At 38.9% G+C, this 23,508-nt stretch overlaps 1 protein-coding gene across 1 annotated transcript in view; it reads left to right on the forward strand.

The window, feature by feature from the left end:
- zswim5 (zinc finger, SWIM-type containing 5) overlaps positions 1-23,508 on the forward strand; it is a 335,357-nt gene that overhangs the window by 261,729 nt on the left and 50,120 nt on the right. Inside the window, exon 5 of the mRNA XM_069938867.1 lies at positions 73-252. Coding sequence (XP_069794968.1) covers positions 73-252 — 180 coding nt within the window. The remainder of the gene's footprint in view (positions 1-72; positions 253-23,508) is intronic.

Here is a 23,508-nt window from a genome sequence, read left to right on the forward strand (position 1 = left end):
GCTACAGTACATTGTTTGGCATGGCACTGATTGAAATGCCTCATCACTGGGAGTTGTCTCCTTCCCTTTCAGGTGCACTGTGGGTGTGCATTGTTTTGAATCCTCACTGCAAACCAGACGAGAAAGTCTCCTGGCTCCGACAACTGAAGAAGTGGAGTGACATGGATGTCTGCCCTCTTGAAGATGGGAACTATGGCAACGAGTTACCCAACATCACCAATGCCCTTCCTCAGAGCTCCAATCAGAATCCAGGTGAGTACAGCATTACAAGGGAGTCTCTGAATGTTGGGAAAAATGTTTTGAGCTTTTTGAAGAGGTGAATCCATTTCGAAGGAATGTCAATTCATATAAGAATTTATATTGCATTGCTTAGATATATGGGAATGGGCAAATGCAATTTTATCTTCAACTCTAGAACACTTAAACATGTGTTCTCCACATCCATGATGCAAGTTCTTCCTATGAAGGCAACTTTTATTTACCAATCTTTGGAGACCAAACCCATAAAGGCCACAGTAAGCAAGAAATATTGTTTGACTGTCAGATCGGGATTTCTTGTTATCAAATTGGGAATGGAATTCACATGACAATGCAATTTTGGTACATTTGGTGTTCAAGGTGTTGCTTCCAATCTTAACAGCTGTGTAAATGGATCACATTTTACATCTGAGCAACAGAAAACATAGCTCATGATTAATTTAGAAAATTGGTACCTAATATGATAGGGAAGATTTATAATTTTAAACCCGATACAAATAGTTCCTATCACTCCTTTATGAACTACCTTTAAGATTTAGGGGTATTTCCCTTGACAGTTAAAAAACTGGGAACAGTTAATTTCTGAAACTGCATGGGACACTATTTTGAAGTGAGTGCATTCATCCTCTCTTTGTGCTAGACACTCATTAATACAGTTTAAGGTAGTACACTGGGCCCACTATTCCAAAGTCCAATTAGTTAAATTATCTTCTAATCTTTCTTCTAAATGTGATAAATGTTTAACTGAAGAAAGATTTTTTTGGGAAGGTATATTTCATACCTTCTCTTTAGTTAACATTACTTTGACTCCAAATCCTTTTCTTGCTCATTTTGGAATAAGTGGGCTAACGGGTCTGATATTGACTGCTCCACAATCCCATGAAGTTGCCCTTGCCTCCCTTATCGCTAGAAGGGCCATACTAATGAGATGGAAAGATGCTGTCCCTCCCACTCACACTCAATGATAATGATGGCATGTCTGACTTTGTAAAAAATTGGATGCTCCACTACTCTAATGAATCTTAATTTTGTTTCTTCATGGTGTTCGTTTCTTAATTTTTTTCAAAATGTTTAAGGTTAGTTGACTTTTGATTTTTTTTGTTAAAACCCCATTGATTATCTCCCCTTATTTAAAATTGGGTAGTGGACTGTTTATGTTTAGCCAAAGGGAGGGAGTTGACAATTATTATAGTGTTTTTATTTTAGTTTTTTCTTTCTTTCTCCTATGTAACATAGGACTTATCACCATTTTTATTATTATATGTGATTTGTTAATATTTTATTATCATGTACCTATGCAATATTTACTTGATGAAACCAATAAAAATGTTAAAAAAGAAGAGAAATTTGGTTGCTTTGGTCAGAGGAAATGAAATGTTACCAAAACAAAATCCACAAATACAGTTCCTAATGTATGTTGCATGTCCTTTACTTTTTATAGTTGATTTTTTTTTTGTTTTCTCCCTGCCTTTATCTGTTTTCGTTGATTCTCGCTGTCGTGTATAGGTAGAAATATTGATATCACAAGTGAAAATCTTAATTTCCCTCCATAAAAATATGAAGGAGATCATTATCTGCATTAAGTACAGGCTATATGTGGTCTATTAATTCCTTGAAAAATATTAATAAGCCAGTTAAGTTTCTAGTGCAGTCATATAGCTTCCATGATTACTTTATCTGCTTGTTCATTTATTAACAGATCTAAGTAATTAATAATTCACAACCTGCATGGTATGCAAACTCTCCATCTTAGCTACTTCAGGACCTCAGTAACTGCATGAGCAGACTGATGTTATAAAGAGCTAATTTAGAGGGTTTTAAGTGGACTTATTAAAGATGTTACCAATTTTTTGAGAATGTAGTATTCATCATTTTTAATTTCTAGTGGATGCAGGGACTGACCATAGTTGTTGCTTTCACTTTAATTTTCATATTCATAAATATTAATTTGCCACTACTTGGGAAATTCAGCTTATAATAAAAATTATTAAATTTGAATGTTCTTTTGAATTAATTCCACAAAATAAAGGTATTATGTTGATGGTTTGATGAACATTACTTATGCTCCTTAGATTGCAGGAGGTATTTCATAGCAGTTCCAGTGATTTCTAGTGTCACATTAATTTGTTTTCATGCTGTGAAAATTAGAATTTTGATTTGGGGATTGATTGAACATCACAAATGGTTTGCAAGATCATACTTTTCAAAGAGATTCTGTTTGGTGGGGGGGTGGCCATACGAAGGATTTAGGGCAGTGGTTCTCAACCTTTTTCTTTCCACTCATATACCACTTTAAGTAATCCCTATGCCATCTGTGATTAGTAAGGGATTGCTTAAGGTGGTACGTGAGTGGGAAGGTTGAGAATCACTGCTCTCGACCCAATTGTTACTGATGTATCTTGCTTGAGAAAAATTGTCATTGGCCCATTTACTTTGGAGTTATGAAATTGTGCACATATGATTAAAACAGTGGTTTTCAAGCTTTTTCTTTCTACGCACATGCCACCTTAAGCAATCCCTTATTAATCACAGAGCACCGATGGCATGGGGAATACTTAAAGTGATATGTGAGTGGAATGAAAAAGGTTGAGAACTGACTTAGACAGATGTGTTTTGGATGACCTCTCCATGAAGATAACTGAAGAGATGGTCAAAACTTGAAAAATCAAGATTGATTTAATCAAAAATGGATAAAACTAGCGTGAAGAAGCCAAGGCAGCTGAGAACAAAGATTGAAGAAGGTCTTATTTAACCAGGAATATTGGGTGATCGTCCAAAAGAGAGCAGTGTAAAAATGGTGACAGGACCTGCAAAATCAGGTAGAACTGGGGGGTCGGCCCAAGAATTGAGCATCATCCTGAAAAAAAAATGGAGAGTTTGAGTAACCGATTCACAAGTCTTGAAGTGTTGATAAGAGATATGCGAGGAAGATCTGATGGAGAGATTGGGTTGAGCAAGTTTGAATTGATGAAAACACATGAAAAACTAGTGGCTTTGGAGAAAAAAAAGCCAAAGAATGGGAGTCGGATAAACTAGGACTGCTGGACAAAATCGACCATAAGGAGAGCTTTAGTTGACGAAATAATGTCTGAATTATTGGACTAAAGGAAAGAATCAAGGGAAGAGTCCTGGTGAATTTTTTTTCAAAAATGGATCCCACATGTGTTGGAAAAAGACAAATTTGGAGAAAAACTGCATATTGACAGAGCTCACCAAATATTCAGACCAAGAAGAGCTAGCGATCAGAGACCAAGGCTAGTTCTGGTAAGACTTTTAAGCTACTGAGAATGGGAGATAATTTTGGAAGCAGCATATGATTAAGCAGAATAATGACCCACCTGAGGTTCATCATGAAAAGGTACTATTTTTCCAAGATTTTAGCCTGACCTTGATTAAACAAAGAAAAGGATTTGAAGATGTGAAAAGACAACTACGTGTTTAAAAGCTTAAAATACTCAATGATATATCCTCTGACTTTGAAGGTCGAAGTAGTTGGAGGGAACCAGTAATTTTTGAGAACAAGGTGGAAGACTTTCTGTAAGGTTTATAAAAAAAAAAATCTAGCTTTCCAAGGGAGAAAATTGGGTAAATATTTATAATGGAACTAAGTAAAAGTAGTATTTTTTTTGAATTTTACAAAATTTTGTATTTTTTGTTGAAAAGTAAAGTGTATAGAAACAGAGAGCTCAGTAAAGGGGGAAAAAAATCTGAGAAAAGTGGTAGCAGGATGGAAACTCCAGTCTAAGGGGGGGATTGGTGCCTGAAAAGGAGTAGCAATAAAAGATGGTGCCAAAGGGAGGAGTTCTTCTTCCTTGAGAGATTCTGTGAGCTTTTGGGGCTTTACGTATACATCTCCGCCGGGGCAGGTACATTGTCTGTTTTTCTTAATTATTTAAAGAGTCAAAGAGATTTTACTATTAAAAAATATTGTTTAAAGAAGAATATGGATAGAAGATTAAAATGTATTAGTCTTTATGTTAATGGAATTAACAAGTTAGTGAAGAGAAAACGCGTCTTGGCATACCTAAAAAAAGTTAAAGGCAGATGTAGTCTTTTTACAAGGAACACATCTTACCAAATTGGAACATGCAAAATTAAAAAGAGGATGGGTGGGTCAAGTAATATCATCTTCATTTGGATCAAAAACAAGAGGTGTAGCAATTTTAATTAATAAAAATATACCAATAATAATTGAAGAGACTTTAACCGATCAAGCTGGAAGGTTTGTAATGGCACACTGGAAAATTTATGCAGAATCATGAATGTTTACTCCCCAAATTATGATGATGAAGCCTTTATGAAGGATATCTTTTTAAAAACTACAGGGGAGACAAAATATATTGTTTGGAGGAGATTTAAATTTTTGATTAGACCCAATATTGGACAAATCAGCAAAAACTACATTGTCATTTATGAAGGATTTAAATTTAATTGATATAAGGAGGTGGGTCAACCCCTTAGAAAGAGACTATTTGTTCTATTCAAGTGCACATGATTCACATACAAGGATTGGCTTATTTTTAATGTCTGCCCAGCTTTTAAGTAGAGAGGTAAAAACAGAGTACTTGGCAAGACTTTTATCAGACTACTCTCCATTAACTATTATGATAATGGAAAAACAAGAAACTATATATAGATGGTGCCTGAATCCTACATTATTAAAGAGGAAGAACTTTTGTGAATTTGTTAAGCGACAGATAGAAATATTTTACGAAACAATCTTCTTTCCACTGACAACAGTTTTCTAATATAGGATACACTTAAAGCTTATCTGAGGGGACAAATTATTCCTTACACAAAAATCTGAAGAGAGAATGTGCAAGAGACTTAGAAGGTCTAGCAAAGGATATAACAAAATTTGTAAAAGAATATCAGATATCAGGAACACAAGAAAAATATAGAATATTAGAGAACAAAAAAATTACAATATAGCACACTACAAACACAGAATAGAAAAAATGATATTAAAAACGAAACAAAAATATTATGAACTAGAAGAATGGGTTGATAAAGTATTATCTTGGTATGTTAAAGCAAAGGAGTCACCCAGAATGATAAATGCAATAGAAACAGAAGCTGAAACTATAACATACAATCAAAACGAAATATGTTTAGACAATACCATGTGAAACTATACAAATCAGAATGAAAATGAGATGGAAGAATTTTTAACAAATGTTGAACCTCCTAAACTACAAGAGAGAGAAAAAGTGACTTAGCTGCACCTTTTACAAGGGAAGAAATAGAGAAAGTCTGGATACTTTACAAGTTAATAAACCCCCGGAAGAAGATGGGTTCCCTCCTGAGTTCTACAATTTCAAGATTTGTTGATTCCTCTCTTGATGGATGAGTTTTATCAGGCGGTGGAGGCCCAGACCCTCCTGGAAACAGTTTTAACTGCTATAATTACAGTGCTACTAAAGAAAGGTAGAGACCTATTAAAAACCTTATCATACAGACCAATATCACTCCTGAATGCAGCTTATAAAATTCTAGCAAAGGCCCCAGCCAACAGACTGGGTGAGTATTTACCAAAATTAATACATCCAGAACCAGGTGGGATTTGTTAAAGGAAGGCATTCTTCAAATAGTCCAGGTAGATTATTCAATCTAATACGCATGGAGAAATCAAGGTTGAATCCAAACACAACTATTTCTTTAGATGCAGAAAAGGCATTTGCCTGACCAGAATGGTCTTCTTACATAAAATGTTGGAAAAATTTGGCATAGGTAGAAAATTTATAAATTGGATAAAAACTCTTTTCTATAAGCCATAAACTAAAATTATAACTAATAACCAAATGTTGTCTATTTTTCCCTTAAGTACTAGCTATTGATCCTCTGGCGGAGATTAGAAGAAGAGATCCAGATATTAAGGACTTCAGAGTTGGGCAGGAAGAACATAAAATCCATTTATTTGGTGATGATGTGCTATTATACACGTCTGACCCAGTTGTATCATTGATAAGATTACAAATAATATTACAAAAATATGGAAGATATCAGGATACCAAAAAAAAGGATAAAAGTGAGATAGTGCCATTGCAAAACTTTGATTATGAAAGACACCAAAATGGCAGTAGATTTAAATGGAAGGATGGAATTAAATACTTAGGAATAATGACAGATTGTAGCATTCGTCCTCCGTGAGCGTGGATAAGAATGACACACACACCAAAGCCTTGAAGTTAGAACTAGTTATTGCACTAGCCGTGGCGTTTATATGGGTCCAAGGCACTGACGTTAGGGCATCATGTCATTGGAGCACTGGTCTCAGATTGACCATGTTCCCACCACAGTTCGCTGTCTTTCTGCCATGCAGGAGGTCACCTGGGGCGATGGCCGGTGTCACCATGAGGTCCGTGTGGTCGCCATGTTCATTGGCCATTTTGTGGGCCAGTCCATGTCTCCGTGCTCAGGCCATTACATGACCCAACCCCCCAAAACCAGTGATTGGACAGTTGTCTGTTGACTTGGATGGTCTACCCCTGCATCGTGGTGGGGGATGGGGGGAGAGGAGACTGGTTGTTTACAGTCTAGATATGCCAGCTTCAGGCGGTCAACGGCAAAGGTCTCTACCACTTACATTGAGCATGGAAATTGTGCTGTTGTCCTGATGACCCTGTAAGGTCATTGTAGGGGCAGCTGGTGTGTGCCCCTTTGCACAAACATATATTAGCAAGTCTTTATGTCCTTGGAGATGTTATGTTTGGGCTGGCCGTGTGGTGGGGGATTGTTGCGGGACCAGGGACCCCAGTTTATGCCACAAGTTCTCAAGGGTGGCTGCTGGGTCTTCCAGGCTCTGGGGTCAGGAACTCCCCCTGTATGATTACGGTGCAGAGGCGATGATGTCTTTCTTCACCTTGGCGTAAATCCCCAGTTGGACCCAATGCAGTTTGTCAACACATTTTGGACCCTTGAGCTGGGCCATCAAGGCTGCCTTCAGGTGCTTGTGAAACTGCTCGATCAACCCATTGGCCTGAGGTGGTATGCCATGGTGTGGTGGAACTGTGTCCCCAGGAAGTTGACCAGCGCTGCCCAGAAGTAAATTTTGCCCCCCCTGTTGAAGTTAGGTTCTCTAGGATCCTGAATGTGGACACCCATGTGTGAATGAGTGCCCTGTGCAGGTTTCTGTGGTGATATCTGCCAGCAGGACTGCCTCAGGCCACCTCGTGGTAAGTAGGTATCTCACCTCATTTTGTCAATATGTACATGGCTGAACCAGCTCTGCGCTGGTTCAAAAGTCTGTGTGGGCGTCTTTGTGCGTGTCTGCACTTTTGAGGACTGACAGTACATGGAGGTCTTGGCCCACTGGCCGACCTGCTTCCGGAGGCCATGCCAGACAAACCTGCGAGCCATCATTTTGACAGTGGCTCATATGGCTGGATGCGCCAGGTCATTGAAACAATGGTAGTTGCCACTTGGCCTCCACGCCCCTGCTGTTTTTGGCACCATGTCAAGGGGGGTGGCCCAGGGACTGTTGTATTACCCCACTATCCCTAGCTCCTCCATTTTTTTGAACTCCATTTTGGCAAGACTGAGCTCAAGAGGGAGTCATCATGCGTGGAGCGGGAGGCCCTCTGTCATTACATGTCGCGTTACCCCCATGCTTTGGCTTCAAAAACATGCAGCTGGGACAATGGGTTAAGTCTGCCAGTGGAGACATCGCACAGGAGTGTTAGGTTACCTGGGGCCGATGGGGATGTCTTCAACCCTGAGACCGGAGACAACTGTTCCATATGTGGGATCTCAGGACCGTGCTGCTGTGCATTGGCAAGGGTCACATAGTTGATCCCCTAGGACAGATCGTGGATCAACTCGATTACAGGGCGTGACAGAATATCGGCAACCACATTGCTTTTCCCTGCGATGTGCTGTATGTCCATAGTAAATTTGACATGTAGGACAAGCGTCTCTGCTGTCAGGCTGACTATAGGTCTGATACCTTATGGAAGACGAAGGTCAACTGCTCGGTGAAGTCTCTGAAATGCTGATCTTCCAAAAAGTAACGAAAATGTCTGACCGTCAATTGCTCTCGGTCAAAGGTGATGTATTTGAGCTCGGTGGATGGGTGCTGGGTGTGTGGAAGTGTCTGCTGAAAAAGGCCAGGGGTTGCCACTGGCCTTTAATGAGCTGTTCAAGTATGTCTCCTACTGCTGTGTGATAGGTGCCTCCGGCTAGTGTGTCTATGGAATTCTGGAATACCCTCAAAGACTCACAGGTAATGTCCTTTGACTTGCCCGCCATTAGTGTGAAGATGGGGCGCATGATGCAGGCTGCTGTCACTATGAACTCCTGTAGCCCCTTTACTGTTCATGGCTTGGCAAAGCAATGGACTACCTCAACTTTTTTGGGGAGGGGGGTTGCCCCATGTTTGTTTATTCTGTGCCCCAGGAAGTCGATGGTGTCCAGGCCGAATTGGCACTTTGCGCGGTTAATTATTAAGCCGTGATCATTGGGCGGTGGGGTCTTTGAAGCTGTGGCTAGTGATGAGGATATTGTCCAATTAGATGAACACAAATGGGAGGTCTCAGCCCGCTGAGGCCATCAGCCACTGGGAGGTTTATGCCACGTTTTTCAGCCGGAAGGGCATCCATAGAAATTCTAAGAGGCCAAAGGGGGTTATAATTGCGGTCTTGGGGACATCTTGGGATTTGGTGGTTCCCCCGGATAAGGTCCACCTTGGAAATCACCCATGCCCCATGCAGGTTGGCAGCAAAGTCTTGGATGTAGGTCACAGGGTATCTGTCAGGTGTGGTGGCCTCATTGAAATAGTGGTAGTTGCCACTTGGCCTCCACGTCCCTGCTGTTTACGGCACCATGTGGAGGGGGGCAGCCCAGGAACTGTTGTAGTGCCCCACTATCCCAAGCTTCTCCATTTTCTTGAACTCCACTTTGGCAAGCCTGAGCTCGGGAGGGAGTCGTCATGCATTGGCGTGAAGCGGGGGGCCCTCTGTCATTACATGGCGCCTTACCCCTACGCTTTGGCTCAGCCGTGGAGAACTATTGTGCCACTATTGAGGGGAACTCTGCTAGGATGCAGGCGAACTCATTGCCGGAAAATGTTATAGAGTCATGGTGGGAGGCAGTTAGTTTGGCTTTCCCCAGAGATAGAGTTTGAAATGTTCTGGCATGCACTTTGAGGGTTACGGGCAGGCAGTGGGCTCAAAGGAAGTTGGCCCCCAGGAGCGGTTGCACCACTGCCAGGAGGGTGAAAGTCCACATAAACTAGCTGTTGCTGAACCAAAGGGGGATGGTGTAGGTATTAAAGCTTCAGATGGAGGAGTTGTTAGCTGCCCTCATTGTTGGCCCATGCTTGCCATTGCGGGTGTCAAGGCCTGAGGGGGGCAGGACAATTATCTTGGTGCCAGTGTTGACCAGGAAATTCCTACCCGACAAGGAGTCCCAAAGTAGAGGAGGTCATCACGTGGGCCAACCACCGCAGCCATCAACGACGGTTGGCCAGGGCATGTCCTAGAAACCCGCAGGGTGGGCGACATCGACAGGCCTCTGCACCCCATCGCTAATGATAATAGTAGGATTGGCCCAGGGTATTGACTTGCCTTTCTACTGTTCTTGTCTTAGCAGTCGGCTGTTCATGGGGCTTGCCGACCTGGTCTACAATGACACTGGTATCCCTTTTTGTGCTCCAGAGCATGTCCGCCCGGGCCACAACCCTACAGGGATTGCTGAAGTCCTCATCAGTGAGCAGAAGTCGAAAATCCTTTGGGCATTTGCTCCAGAAAGATCTGCTCAAAGATCAGACAGGGCTTGTGGCCCTCAGTCAAAGCAAGCATCTTGCTCATTAGGGTAGACAGACCCTGTCCCCCAATCCATCCAAATGCAGCAATCGGGCAGCGCGCTTGCACTGGGAGAGCCCAAATGTGTGGATTAGCAGCTCTTTAAGGGCCATGTGCTTGCCTTGCTCTGGAGACTGCCGTAAGACACCTACAACCCTTGCCACTGTGCTTTGATCAAGTGCGCTCACAACGTGGAAGCAGCAGGTGTCGTTGGTGGCGATGTGTCGAAGCTGGAACTGAGCCTCAGCCTGCTGGAACCACGTGTGGATGTGACACCCAAAACGTTGGGAGCCTGAGTGAGACTGTATGGATGGTCACTGGCTCCGCCTGGTCTGTCATCTTTGGGTCGAACTGCCGGTTGGACCTGTTGGGGTGACCAATGTATCATTTGTGCTACACGAGCATGGAGAAGAATGATATGCACACCAAAGCATTAAAGTCGAGACTGGTTTATTGCCATCATATTTATGTGGGTCCCAGGTGCTGATGTCAGAGCACCATGTAATCGTAGCACTGGCCTAGGATTGACTGGCATTCCTGCCACAGCTCACCATCTTCCCGCCATGCCAGAGGTCTCCTGGGGTGACACCCCACCCCCAGGTCCGCACTGTCACCCCATTTGTTGGCAATTTTTGTGGTCCGGTCCATGCCTCCATGCATGGACCACTACAAGATAACAATTTATAGAATTTATTTAAGCTTAATTATACCCTTTCATTATTAAAAAAGATTCACAGAAATGGAAAGATCTGCCAATCACATTAATAGGAAGGGTAAATTGTACAAAAATGAAGGTAATGCCAAGACTACAGTATCTCTTTCAATCGTTGCCTATTGTACTAACTAAAAATTATTACATAATTTCATAAGACAATTCCTATGGAATAAGAAAGTACAAAGAATTGCACTGGAAAAGTTAGCATGCAATTCTAAATTGGGAGGATTTAGATTCCTGGATTTTAAGAAGTATTATCTATCAGTTCGAGCAAGATTTCTATCATCCTTCTTTGAAGAAAACAGTTCCCCTTCGTGGACTGGGATGGGACCGAATTCAATAAAAGAGGAGACAACAAAGGACTTTATTTATAAGTGGAATATTAAGTCAATAACAAAGAAAAATGTGGGTAACCGATTAGAATATAGCAAGAAATAAATGAATGTATCAGGAAAAAAGCAGGTATATCACTGAAAACACCATTATGTAAAAATATGCTACTGCCTATGAATCTGGGTAACAAAATATTGAATTCATGGAATGATAAAGAAATAAGATATATTGATGATTGTTATGTCTTTGAACAATTAAGAAATAAGTATGGAGTAGCTAATGGAACATTCTTTTGCTTTCTCGAGTTAGGATCGTTCTTAAGAGAAAGATGGGGATGAAACTTGGCCCCCATCTGAAATTAGAAAGGTGGCTGGGGAACACACATAAATTTATCTTTAAAATGTCTTTGATCTCCAAAATGAAAGTGCAAACCATGTTTACAGAGATCGAGAGAGATGGGAATCGCATTTAGGAGTTGCAGTAATGGAAAGATGTTGGTCTGATTGGTGTTTGGATAGTATGTCGTCAATTATAAATGCAAGAACTGGGTAGGACACGTAATGGCAGCATCATATAACTCAAAAGCCAGAGGTGTAGCTTTATTAATCAATAAAAATGTACCAATCAAAATAGAGGAGGAAATAATAGATCCAGCAGGGAGATGTGTAATGTTAAAATGTCAGATATATTCAGAACTCTGGAATTTGGTCAATATATATGCACCTAATGAAGAAGATCAAAAGTTTATGCAAGATATTTTTTTGAAGATTGTAGAATCGCAGGGGAATATATTGATAGGAGGGGACTTTAACCTTAATTTGGATTTAAAGATGGATAAAACTGGATAAAAGACTAGCAGAAAGAACAAAGTAGCCAAATTTATGGTTAAATCAATTCAGGAAATGCAACTTTTGGATATATGGAGGAGACAACACCCAAAGGAGAAGGAATACTCATATTATTCAAGTAGACATAAAACATACTCAAGGATTGACCTGTTCCTGTTGTCAGCCCATATCCAAGGGAGAATTAGGAAAACGGAATATAAAGCTAGATTGCTATCTGATCTCACCCCTGTTATTAGCAATAGAACTGGAGGACATCCCACCAAGAACATATAGATGGAGATTAAACTCCATGCTACTTAAAAGACAGGATTTTAGAGAATTTATTGAGCACCAATTAAAATGTACTTTGAAATAAATACGGAATCAGTGAAAGACAAATTTATATTATGGGATGCAATGAAAGCCTTCATCAGAGGGCAGATAATAAGTTATGTAACTAAGATGAAGAAGGACTACAATCGGGAAATAGAACAGCTGGAAAGGGAAATAGTAAGTACAGAAAAAGAACTAGCAGTAAGGGAAGATACAACAAAAAGAAGAGAATTGGTGGACAAAAAAAAAATACGAAATATTACAAACATATAAGGTGGAGAAGAACGTAATGAAAATAAAGCAGAAGTATTACGAGCTAGGAGAAAAAATGCACAACATACTGGCTTGGCAGCTTAAAACAGAACGAGCTAAAAGAACGGTATTGGCATCAAGGAAAAAGGACAAACAAATTACATATAACCCAACAGAGATCAATGAAAACTTTAAAGAATTCTACGAGCAATTATACCGAACTGAGAACGAAGGGAAAGAAAACAAAATAGATGAGTTTCTAGCTAAAATTGAACTACTGAAATTGCAGAAGAGGAGCAAAATAAATTAATAAAATCATTTGAAATAGAGGAAATACAGGATATATTAAAAAAGCTAACGAACAATAAAATGCCTGGGGAGGACGGACTCCCAATAGAATTCTATAAAACTTTTAAAGAGTTACTAATTCCTCCTCTCCTGGAAGTAATGAACCAGATTGAAGAAACACAAAACATGCCAGATTCATGTAAAACAGCAATAATTACAGTAATACCAAAGATGGAAAAAGATCCACTAACACCAGCATCATATAGACCAATATCTCTTCTTAACTCAGATTATAAGATAATAGCAAAACTATTAGCAAACAGTTTGGCCAACTGTGTACCAAAAATAGTAAAACTAGATCAAACTCGATTTATTAAGAAAAGACTAACAACGGACAATGTCTGTAAGTTCATTAACTTAATCCATGCAGTACAAGGAAATAAGACGCCAACAGTGGCTGTTGCTTTAGATGCAGAGAAAGCCTTTGACAGGGGAGAATGGAATTATTTATTCAAAGTATTACAGAGGTTCAACCTACCAGAGAAATATATTAATTGGAATAAAGCATTATGTAAGGGTCCAATGGCGAAGGTGACAGTAAATGGATATATATCGAACCAATTTAAATTAAGCAGGTCAACGAGGCAGGGATGTCCACTATCTCCCTCACTGTTCGTGTTAGCTATAGAACCATTGGTAGAACTGATACGAACAGAAAATAAAATAAAAGGGATAAAAATAAAAGAGAAGGAATATAAAATCAGTCTATTTGCAGATGACATCATAGTATACTTAACTGAACCAGAATTATCAATAAAAGAATTACGTAAGAAATTGAAGGAATGTGGAGAATTATCGGGGTACAAGATCAACGCAAATAAAAGTGAAGTGATGCCAATGAATAATGCGGATTTCACAAAGTTTAAGAAAGAATCACCATTTAAATGGCAAACACAAGCAATCCAATACCTAGGTATTAGAATAGATAATAATCTAGGCCATCTATACAACTTAAATTATCAGCCAATAATGAAGAAATTACAAGGTAACTTAGAACATTGGAAAGATTTACCACTAACACTGATAGGAAGGATAAAATGCATTAAATGAATATCTTCCCAAGAATACAATACCTATTTCAATCCTTAACAGAGAAATTCTTCAATGAGCTAAAGAAAATAATAAGGAAATTCTTATGGAAAGGGGTGGGGGGGAAACCAAGAATAGCGCTAGATAAATTAACAGAATGGTACAAACAAGGGGGTTTGCAACTACCAAACTTTAAGAATTATTATAGAGCAGCACAATTAAGATATCTATCAGATTTTTATCAAACAAGGGAAAAACCAGATTGGACCAGGATAGAACTAGATAAAATAGGGGAGAAGGTACCAGAACATATACTTTATAAGTGGGATGAAAAACTGGTGCAATATAGAAGATCATCAGTACTGCACCATCTGCTCAACATTTGGAAGAAGATTCACATAGAAAGGAAAAAAAAAAAAATTACCAACTACCAAAATTTTTTTTTTTTTTTTTTTTTTTTTTTTTTTTTTTTTTTTTTTTTTTTTTAATTTTTTATTTTTCACACCATAAATCACAATAGCCATGATATACACTTTTTCTTTTCCACACATTTACAGTGACTTTTTCTCCCTCCCCCCTCCCTCCTCCCAAGCCACCCCCCCATCCCCCCCCCCTCTCATCCATTTTAGTTATACAATCTAGGTTGCATTAATTCAGTTAGACAATGTTGTCATTCAACAAAAATACACCAGAAATTCTACTGAGTCCATTCTTTTCTTCTCTTCTCCTTCCATCAACTTAGGTAATGTTTGTTCCCGGTAGGTTTTCGCTATTGTATTTAATGTAAGGCTCCCATACTTGTTCGAATATTTCAATATTGTTTCTTAAACTATATGTTATTTTTTCTAATGGAATACATTTATTCATTTCTATATACCATTGTTGTATTTTCAAATTATCTTCCAATTTCCAGGTTGACATAATACATTTTTTTGCTACAGCTAGGGCTATCTTAACAAATCTTTTTTGTGCATCCTCCAAGTCAATTCCAAATTCTTTATTTTTTATGTTACTTAGGAGAAAGATCTCTGGATTCTTTGGTATATTGTTTTCTGTTATTTTATTTAATATCTGATTGAGATCATCCCAAAATTTTTCTACTCTCTCACATGTCCAGATTGCATGAATTGTTGTTCCCCTTTCTTTTTTACATCGAAAACATCTATCAGATACTGTTGGGTCCCATTTATTTAACTTTTGCGGTGTAATGTATAGTCTGTGTAACCAATTATATTGTATCATACGCAGCCTCGTATTTATTGTATTTCTCATCGTTCCAGAGCATAACTTCTCCCATGTTTCCTTTTTTATCTTTATATTTAAATCTTGTTCCCATTTTTGTTTAGTTTTACCATTTGTTTCCTCATTTTCCTTTTCTTGCAGTTTAATATACATATTTTTTATAAATCTTTTGATTAACATTGTATCTGTAATCACATATTCAAGGTTACTTCCCTCTGGTAAACTCAAGTTGCTTCCTAATTTATCTTTCAAGTAGGATCTCAGTTGGTAATATGCCAGCGCTGTATCTCCCGTTATATTGTACTTATCTCTCATTTGTTCAAAGGATAAGAATCTACTTCCTGAAAAACAATTTTCTATTCTTTTAATCCCTTTTTTTTCCCATTTTCTAAAGGCAAGGTTGTCTATTGTAAAAGGGAGTAGCTTATTTTGCGTCAATATTAGTTTTGGTATTTGGTAATTTATTTTATTTCTTTCTATATGAATCTTCTTCCATATATTGAGGAGATGGTGTAATACTGGAGAAGTTCTATGTTGTACCAATTTTTCGTCCCATTTATATAATATGTGTTCAGGTATCTTTTCCCCTATTTTATCTAATTCTAGTCTCGTCCAGTCTGGTTTTTCCCTTGTTTGATAAAAATCTGATAGGTACCTTAATTGTGCGGCTCTATAATAATTTTTGAAGTTTGGCAATTGTAAGCCTCCTTGATTATACCATTCTGTTAATTTGTCTAGTGCTATCCTCGGTTTCCCCCCTCTCCATAAAAATCTCCTTATTATTTTCTTTAACTCTTTGAAGAATTTTTCTGTCAGTTGTATTGGCAATGCCTGAAATAAGTATAGTATCCTTGGAAAAATGTTCATTTTAATACAGTTTATCCTTCCTATCAGTGTTAGTGGTAGCTCTTTCCAATGCTCTAAATCGTCCTGTAATTTTTTCATTAGTGGATTGTAATTGAGTTTATATAATTGGCCTAGATTTTTGTTTATTTGCACACCTAGGTATCTTATTGCCTGCGTTTGCCATCTGAATGGGGATTCCTCCTTAAATTTTGAGAAATCCGCGTTATTCATAGGCATTGCTTCACTTTTATTTACGTTTATCTTGTATCCCGACACTTCTCCATATTCCTTCAATTTCTTATATAGTTCTTTTATTGATAGTTCTGGTTCTGTTAAGTACACTATCACATCATCCGCAAACAGACTGATTTTATATTCCCTGTCTTTTATTTTTATTCCTTTTATATTATTATCTCTTCTTATCGATTCTGCTAGTGGTTCTATAGCTAGCGCAAACAATAATGGTGATAGTGGGCATCCCTGCCGCGTTGACCTGCTTAAGTTAAATTGCTTTGATACATGTCCATTTACTGTCACTTTCGCTAACGGTCCCTTATATAATGCTTTAATCCAATTAATATACTTCTCCGGTAAACTGAATTTTTGCAATACTTTGAACAAGTAATTCCATTCTACTCTGTCGAAGGCCTTCTCTGCGTCTAAAGCAACTGCTACTGCCGGTGCTTTATTTCCTTCTACTGCATGAATTAAGTTAATAAATTTACAAATATTGTCTGTTGTGCGTCTTTTTTTGATAAATCCAGTTTGGTCTAAATTTACCATTTTCGGTACCTGTTCTGCTAATCTGTTCGCTAATAGTTTAGCTATTATCTTATAATCTGTGTTTAGCAGAGATATTGGTCTATATGACGCTGGTGAGAGTGGATCTTTCCCTTGTTTTAGTATCACTGTAATTATTGCTGTTTTACATGAATCTGGTAAGTTTTGTGTCTCATCAATCTGGTTGATTACATCCAGGAGGGGCGGTATTATTAGGTCTTTAAATGTTTTGTAGAATTCTATTGGGAGTCCATCCTCTCCTGGTGTCTTATTATTTGGTAAATTTTTTATTATCTCTTGTATTTCTACTGTTCCAAATGGTTCTGTTAATTTATTTTGTTCCTCTATTTGTAGTTTTGGTAGTTCAATTTTAGTCAAAAATTCATCTATTTTCCCTTCTTTCCCTTCGTTTTCGGTTCGGTATAATTGTTCATAGAATTCTCTGAAGTTTTCCTTAATTTCTTTTGGATTATATGTAATTTGTTTGTCTTTTTTCCTTGTTGCCAATACCATTTTCTTAGTTTGCTCTGTCTTAAGCTGCCATGCTAGGATTTTGTGTGTTTTTTCCCCTAGTTCATAATATTTCTGTTTTGTCTTCATTATATTCTTCTCCACCTTATATGTTTGTAATGTTTCATATTTTATTTTTTTATCCGCCAATTCTCTTCTTTTGGTTGTATCTTCCTTTATTGCTAATTTTTTTTCTATGTTTATTATTTCCCTTTCCAACTGCTCTGTTTCCTGATTATAGTTCTTCTTCATCTTGGTTGCATAACTTATTATTTGCCCTCTAATGAATGCTTTCATTGCGTCCCATAGTATAAACTTATCTTCCACTGATTCCGTATTTACTTCAAAGTACATTTTTAATTGTTTTTCAATAAATTCTCTAAAATCCTGTCTTTTAAGTAGCATGGGGTTTAATCTCCATCTATACATTCTTGGAGGGATGTCTTCTAGCTCTATTGCCAATAACAGGGGTGAGTGGTCCGATAATAGTCTAGCTTTATATTCCGTTTTCCTAACTCTCCCTTGTATGTGGGCTGATAACAGGAATAGGTCTATCCTTGAGTATGTTTTATGTCTAGTCGAGTAGTATGAGTATTCCTTTTCTTTTGGGTTTTGTTTCCTCCATATGTCCACAAGTTTCATTTCTTGCATTGATTTAATTATAAATTTGGTTACTTTGTTCTTCCTGTTAATTTTTTTCCCCGTTTTATCCATATTTGGATCCAGATTCAGATTGAAATCCCCTCCTATTAGTATGTTCCCTTGCGTATTAGCTACCTTCAAAAAGATATCTTGCATAAACTTTTGATCTTCTTCGTTAGGTGAATATATATTAAGTAGATTCCAAAGCTCTGAATATATCTGACATTTTATCATAACATATCTCCCTGCTGGATCTATTATTTCCTCTTCTATTTTAAATGGCACATTTTTGCTAATTAATATAGCCACTCCTCTTGCTTTTGAATTATACGATGCTGCTGTTACATGTCCTACCCAATCTCTCTTTAATTTCTTGTGCTCCAATTCAGTTAAATGTGTTTCTTGGACAAATGCTATATCTATTTTTTCCTTTTTCAGTAAATTTAGTAGTTTCTTCCTTTTAATTTGGTTATGTATTCCATTAATATTTAGAGTCATATAGTTCAGCGTAGCCATTTTATATTTTGTTTATCTTCTCTTTCCGTTTTTCCATCATTACCTTTCCTCCTTTTCCATTTCTGTTTTCTTATTTTCAACTCTTTACCAGACAACATTCCTACAACATCCAACATTTTCCTTATTCTCCTATTTCTATCTTCTTTATCCCCAATCTCCCCTTCCCCTCCTGAGTTGCCCTTTATCCCTTGTCGGACAACCACATCTCCCCTCTCCATTTGGATTTGCGAATCCACTCGCAAGCGTCAACTGATTTTGCAGTGACCGCTCTTTTCCCCCCACCCAGCCCCCCCCAGAAAAGATTTCGTTTTTTATATGTCACAAAGGTCACTCTTTTAGTTCCCTCCTTATTCTCTCTATTCCATTACCTTCCCTTATTAATTCTTGTCTATACTTTCTATGTTTTCCTCTAATTACAGATACTTTCACATATGCCCATTGTCTCTATTCACTCTTATACCTCTTTACCCGCATACATATCAATCGTGGTCATTTTTACCCTCCTTACCCGTCTTCATCCCTCAGTCTATTTTTGTCTTTACCCACATACATATCAATCGTGATAATTTTTGCTCTCATTACCCGTCTTCATCCCTCAGTCTATTTTTGTAATTGTTCTGCAAATTTTCGTGCTTCTTCTGGATCCGAGAATAGTCTGTTTTGTTGTCCTGGAATAAATATTTTCAATACCGCAGGATGCTTCAGTGTAAATTTATATCCTTTCTTCCATAAAATCGCTTTTGCTGCATTGAACTCTTTTCTCTTCTTTAGGAGTTCAAAGCTTATATCTGGATAAATGAAGATTTTTTGCCCTTTATACTCCAGTGGTTTGTTGCCCTCTCTTACTTTTTCCATTGTCTTCTCCAGTACCTTTTCTCTTGTAGTATATCTTAGGAATTTTACTACAATAGATCTTGGTTTTTGTTGTGGTTGTGGTTTAGGGGCCAATGCTCTATGTGCCCTTTCTATTTCCATTTCTTGCTGTAGTTCTGGACATCCTAGGGCCTTAGGGATCCATTCTTTTATAAACTCCCTCATATTCTTGCCTTCTACATCTTCCTTAAGGCCCACTATCTTTATGTTATTTCTTCTGTTATAATTTTCCATTATATCTATTTTTTGGGCTAGTAATTCTTGTGTCTCTTTAGTTTTTTTATTAGATTCCTCCAATTTCTTTTTTAAGTCTTCTACCTCCATTTCTGCTGCTATTGCCCGTTCTTCCATCTTGTCCATTTTTTTCCCCATTTCTGTTAAGGTCATATCCATTTTATTTATTTTCTTTTCTGTGTTGTTTATTCTTCTTCTTAAATCATTGAATTCCTGTGTTTGCCATTCTTTAAATGACTCCATGTATCCTCTAACAAGAGCGAGTACCTCCTTTACCTTGCCTATCTTTTCTTCTTCTATTTCCCTGTACTCTTCCTCTTCCTCTTCTTCTTCCTCTAGGTTGACCATCTGTTGTTTCTTTGCTGCCCTTTCCTCCTCTTCTTTCTTGTTTCCATTGTCTTCTGTGGTCTCTTCTTGCTGCAGGTGTTCTGCAGCTGTCGTTGCCGGCTGTGGAGATCGACTCCCCAGCTGGTCCCCCCTCCCGTCGGTGTGTTTTTTTGTATGCGCATCGCGCATGCGCGAGGAGTCGCGCATGCGCGGTTGCGCACTTTTACTCGGCTCTGTGAGCCATTGTTGTAGTTCTCTTTCTACCGACCTGAGGTAGTGGGGTCTTCTCTCCACAGCGGGCCTCTTCGGACAGGTAAGGCCTTCACCTTTTTCCTCCGTTGTCTTCTCTTCCTCTCTTCTTTCCGTTGATTTTGATTTTTCTCCTTTTGTCTCCATCTTCTTTCCACCTTTATACTCACTTTTCTTTAACTTGTATTTCTGTGCCTTTGTATTTTCTCCTGTTTTTCCCGACTTTTCTGGAGAGGGCTGGAGTTCACCGTCCGGCCACTACTCCATCACGTGACTCCTCCTCTACCAAAATTATTATTGACGCAAAATCAACTAATCCCTTTCACAATAGATAACCTTTCCTTTAGTGAGTGGGAGAGAAAAGGGATTAAAAGAGTAGAAAATTGTTTTTTGGGAAATAATGTATTATCATTTGAACAAATGAAGTACAAATATGGAATAACTCACGGTGCAATGTTTGCATACTACCAACTGAAAACCTACTTAAAGGATAAATTGGAAAGCAGAATGAGGTTACCAGAAGGAAGTGTCACATTTGTGGCCCGAAATGTGAATATAATGAAACATTAAACACTAGTTTTATCAGGTAAACTTCTTAGTGTCTTTATTCTCCCGTTTTCCTTTGTTCTCCTGCTTGTGTTCTTATCTCCCTCTCTCATAACACGTGACTTCCGGTACATCTCATATATATTCATTATCATGACATCCCTCCTTTAATCAGAAATAAACTTTACCTTCACTTACCAATATCCCTTGGAAACCTACAAACATCGTAACTAATGGTAATACTATAACTCAACTACATAAAATTTACTTCCTACAGCATTCATACATGCACTTTATGATATAAGATTAAAATACTGTCCCAAAGTTCTTATTAAAACTATGGCACAAAGTCTTCGTATCATTTGGGCGGTTTCCGGTTTCGTTTCGGCCTGCCTGCGATATTGTCGTCGCTTCTCGGTTGTTCACTCTCAGCGTCGGAAATACTGCTCGCCACGGCTTCGGGTGTTTCTGGCGCTCTAGTCACTTCATCAGGAGTGCTGGTAATTGCCTCTGGAACATCATCAGGTCTCTCAGTTTCAGCATCTCGTATTGGCCTTTCAACCTCTTCGCTCGATGTATCTCTGGACTGGTACCTTTTTACACCTGAGACATTTCTCTTATACAGGACTCCAGTCGGAGACTTGACTGTCACCATACTGCCACTTCTGGATACGACAATATAGGGTTGATGGTAATAAGGTGTGTCTAGCTTACCACCAGTTTCATGCCTCACTAGAACATTATCTCCTGGCATGATTTCTGAGTACTTGGCTCCACGTTTCGAATCTGTGTACAGCTTTGCTGCACCTTTCTTTTCAGCATCGTGGTCCTTCATCTCCTGGTCGTCTCGGATTTCCTTTATTTCTGGCATTTTTGTGTGGATTTTTCTCCCAAAAAATGCTTCTGCAGGACTTTTTCCAGTGGTTGCATGAGGCGTTGCTCGATAGACAGCCACATAAGATAGCAATGCTTCTCGCCAATTTTGTCCTTCTGCGTGTGCAATCCTCAATCGTTTTTCAATGGACTGATTTTGTCTCTCTACTTCTCCGTTGGCTTGCGGCCATTTCGGAGTTACTTTATGATACCTGTGGTCCTCATGTATTCCGCAAATGTCTCTGAAATGAATTGTGGACCATTGTCAAAGTATAATGTAACAGGTAATCCATATCTTGCAAATATCTCTGCTAATGTTTGTATTGTTTTTTCAGTGGTTGTGGACTTCAACACCACGTACTCATAGTATCTGCTGTAGTAATCTATCACTACCATAATTGATTCACCCGTCGGTAAAGGTCCAAGAAAATCAACAGCTTCGTTGATCCATGGTCCTGTCGGAAGTTGCGTACTCCGGATCGGTTCTGGCGGATTACTCCTACTTGTGATTTGACATCCGTGACAAGTTTTAACAAATTTCTCTGCGTCTTTATCACAACCTGGCCACCATACCTTGGTCCTGAGGTTTTGCTTGGTACCAACAATACCTAGGTGTCCTTCATGCGCTAAGGATACGATCTTCGGTCTCAATCTTTGCGGAATCACCAATCTGCAACCTCTTAATACACACTGTCCGATGCAACAAAGTTCGTCTCTAATGGGAATGTAAGCCTTGTGAGTACACTTGTCCCATTGTCCACTCTGTATGCATTCTCTTACTTCCATGAGTTCTGGATCACGTTCGGATTCTCTCTCGACTTCCTTCGTAGTCACAGCTTTCGGTGTCGCCTGAATAGCTACGAAGCGTACAAAACTCTCTGTTTCAGTTCCCAATTCTGACTTGGAATGTGGACCACCAACCTTCACCAATCTGGACAGCGGATCAGCAATGTTTGCTTTCCCTGCAATGTGGATTACTTTATATTTGTAGGGTTGTAGTCTGAGTACCCATCTCTCTATTCTGGCACATGGTTTGGATCTAGGTGCATAGATCACCTCTAATGGCTTATGATCTGTGATGAGTTCAAATTCAATGCCGTATAAATATGCATGGAACCTCTCACAGGCCCATACAAGTCCGAGTGCTTCTTTCTCTGTCTGAGAGTATCTTCTTTCCACATCTGATAACGATCTGCTGGCATAGGCAATGATTCTTGGTCCTCCATCATGCATCTGGACCAACACGGCTCCTAAACCAACCGGGCTGGCATCCGCTATGACTTTGGTTGATGCCGCCGGATCGTAATATCCAAGAGTTTTTGCATCTGTCAGGCTTTGCTTCAGCGCTGTGAACGCTTTCTTCTGCTCAGATCCAAAATGAAATGGTGCACCTTTCCTGGTTAGTTTTCTTAGTGGTTCTGCCACTGTAGCGAAATTAGGAATGAACTTTGCACAAAAATTAACTAATCCCAGGAAACTCCTCACCTCTGTTGCGTTCTGAGGTGCACGTGCATCTGCAATAGCTTTCACCTTGGCCTCTGCAGGGTTTAGTCCTTCCTGTGTAAGTCTGTGTCCCATGAAGTCCATTTCTGACACACCAAACTGGCACTTGTTTCCATTCATGGTAAGGCCTGCTTCCTGTAGTCTAGATAGTACACGCCTCAACCGTTTGTCATGCTCTTCCTTCGTTGGTGCATGTACTTTGATGTCGTCAGAAATGTTGGCAACTCCATGAATGCCTTGAATCACTCGATGGATTTCATACTGGTAGATCTCCGAAGCTGCATTAATTCCAAATGATAGTCTCTTGTAACGATACAATCCACAGTGAGTCACAAATGTAGTTACATCTCGGGAACCTGGATCCAGCTCTAATTGATGATAGCCCCATTTCAGATCAATTTTTGAGAATACCTTGCTGGTAGTTAGTTTTTTTTAAATTTTTTTTATTTTTCACACCATAAATCACATTAGC

The sequence above is a fragment of the Narcine bancroftii genome, chromosome 5 (assembly GCF_036971445.1).
Source record: "Narcine bancroftii isolate sNarBan1 chromosome 5, sNarBan1.hap1, whole genome shotgun sequence".
NCBI lineage: Eukaryota > Metazoa > Chordata > Chondrichthyes > Torpediniformes > Narcinidae > Narcine > Narcine bancroftii.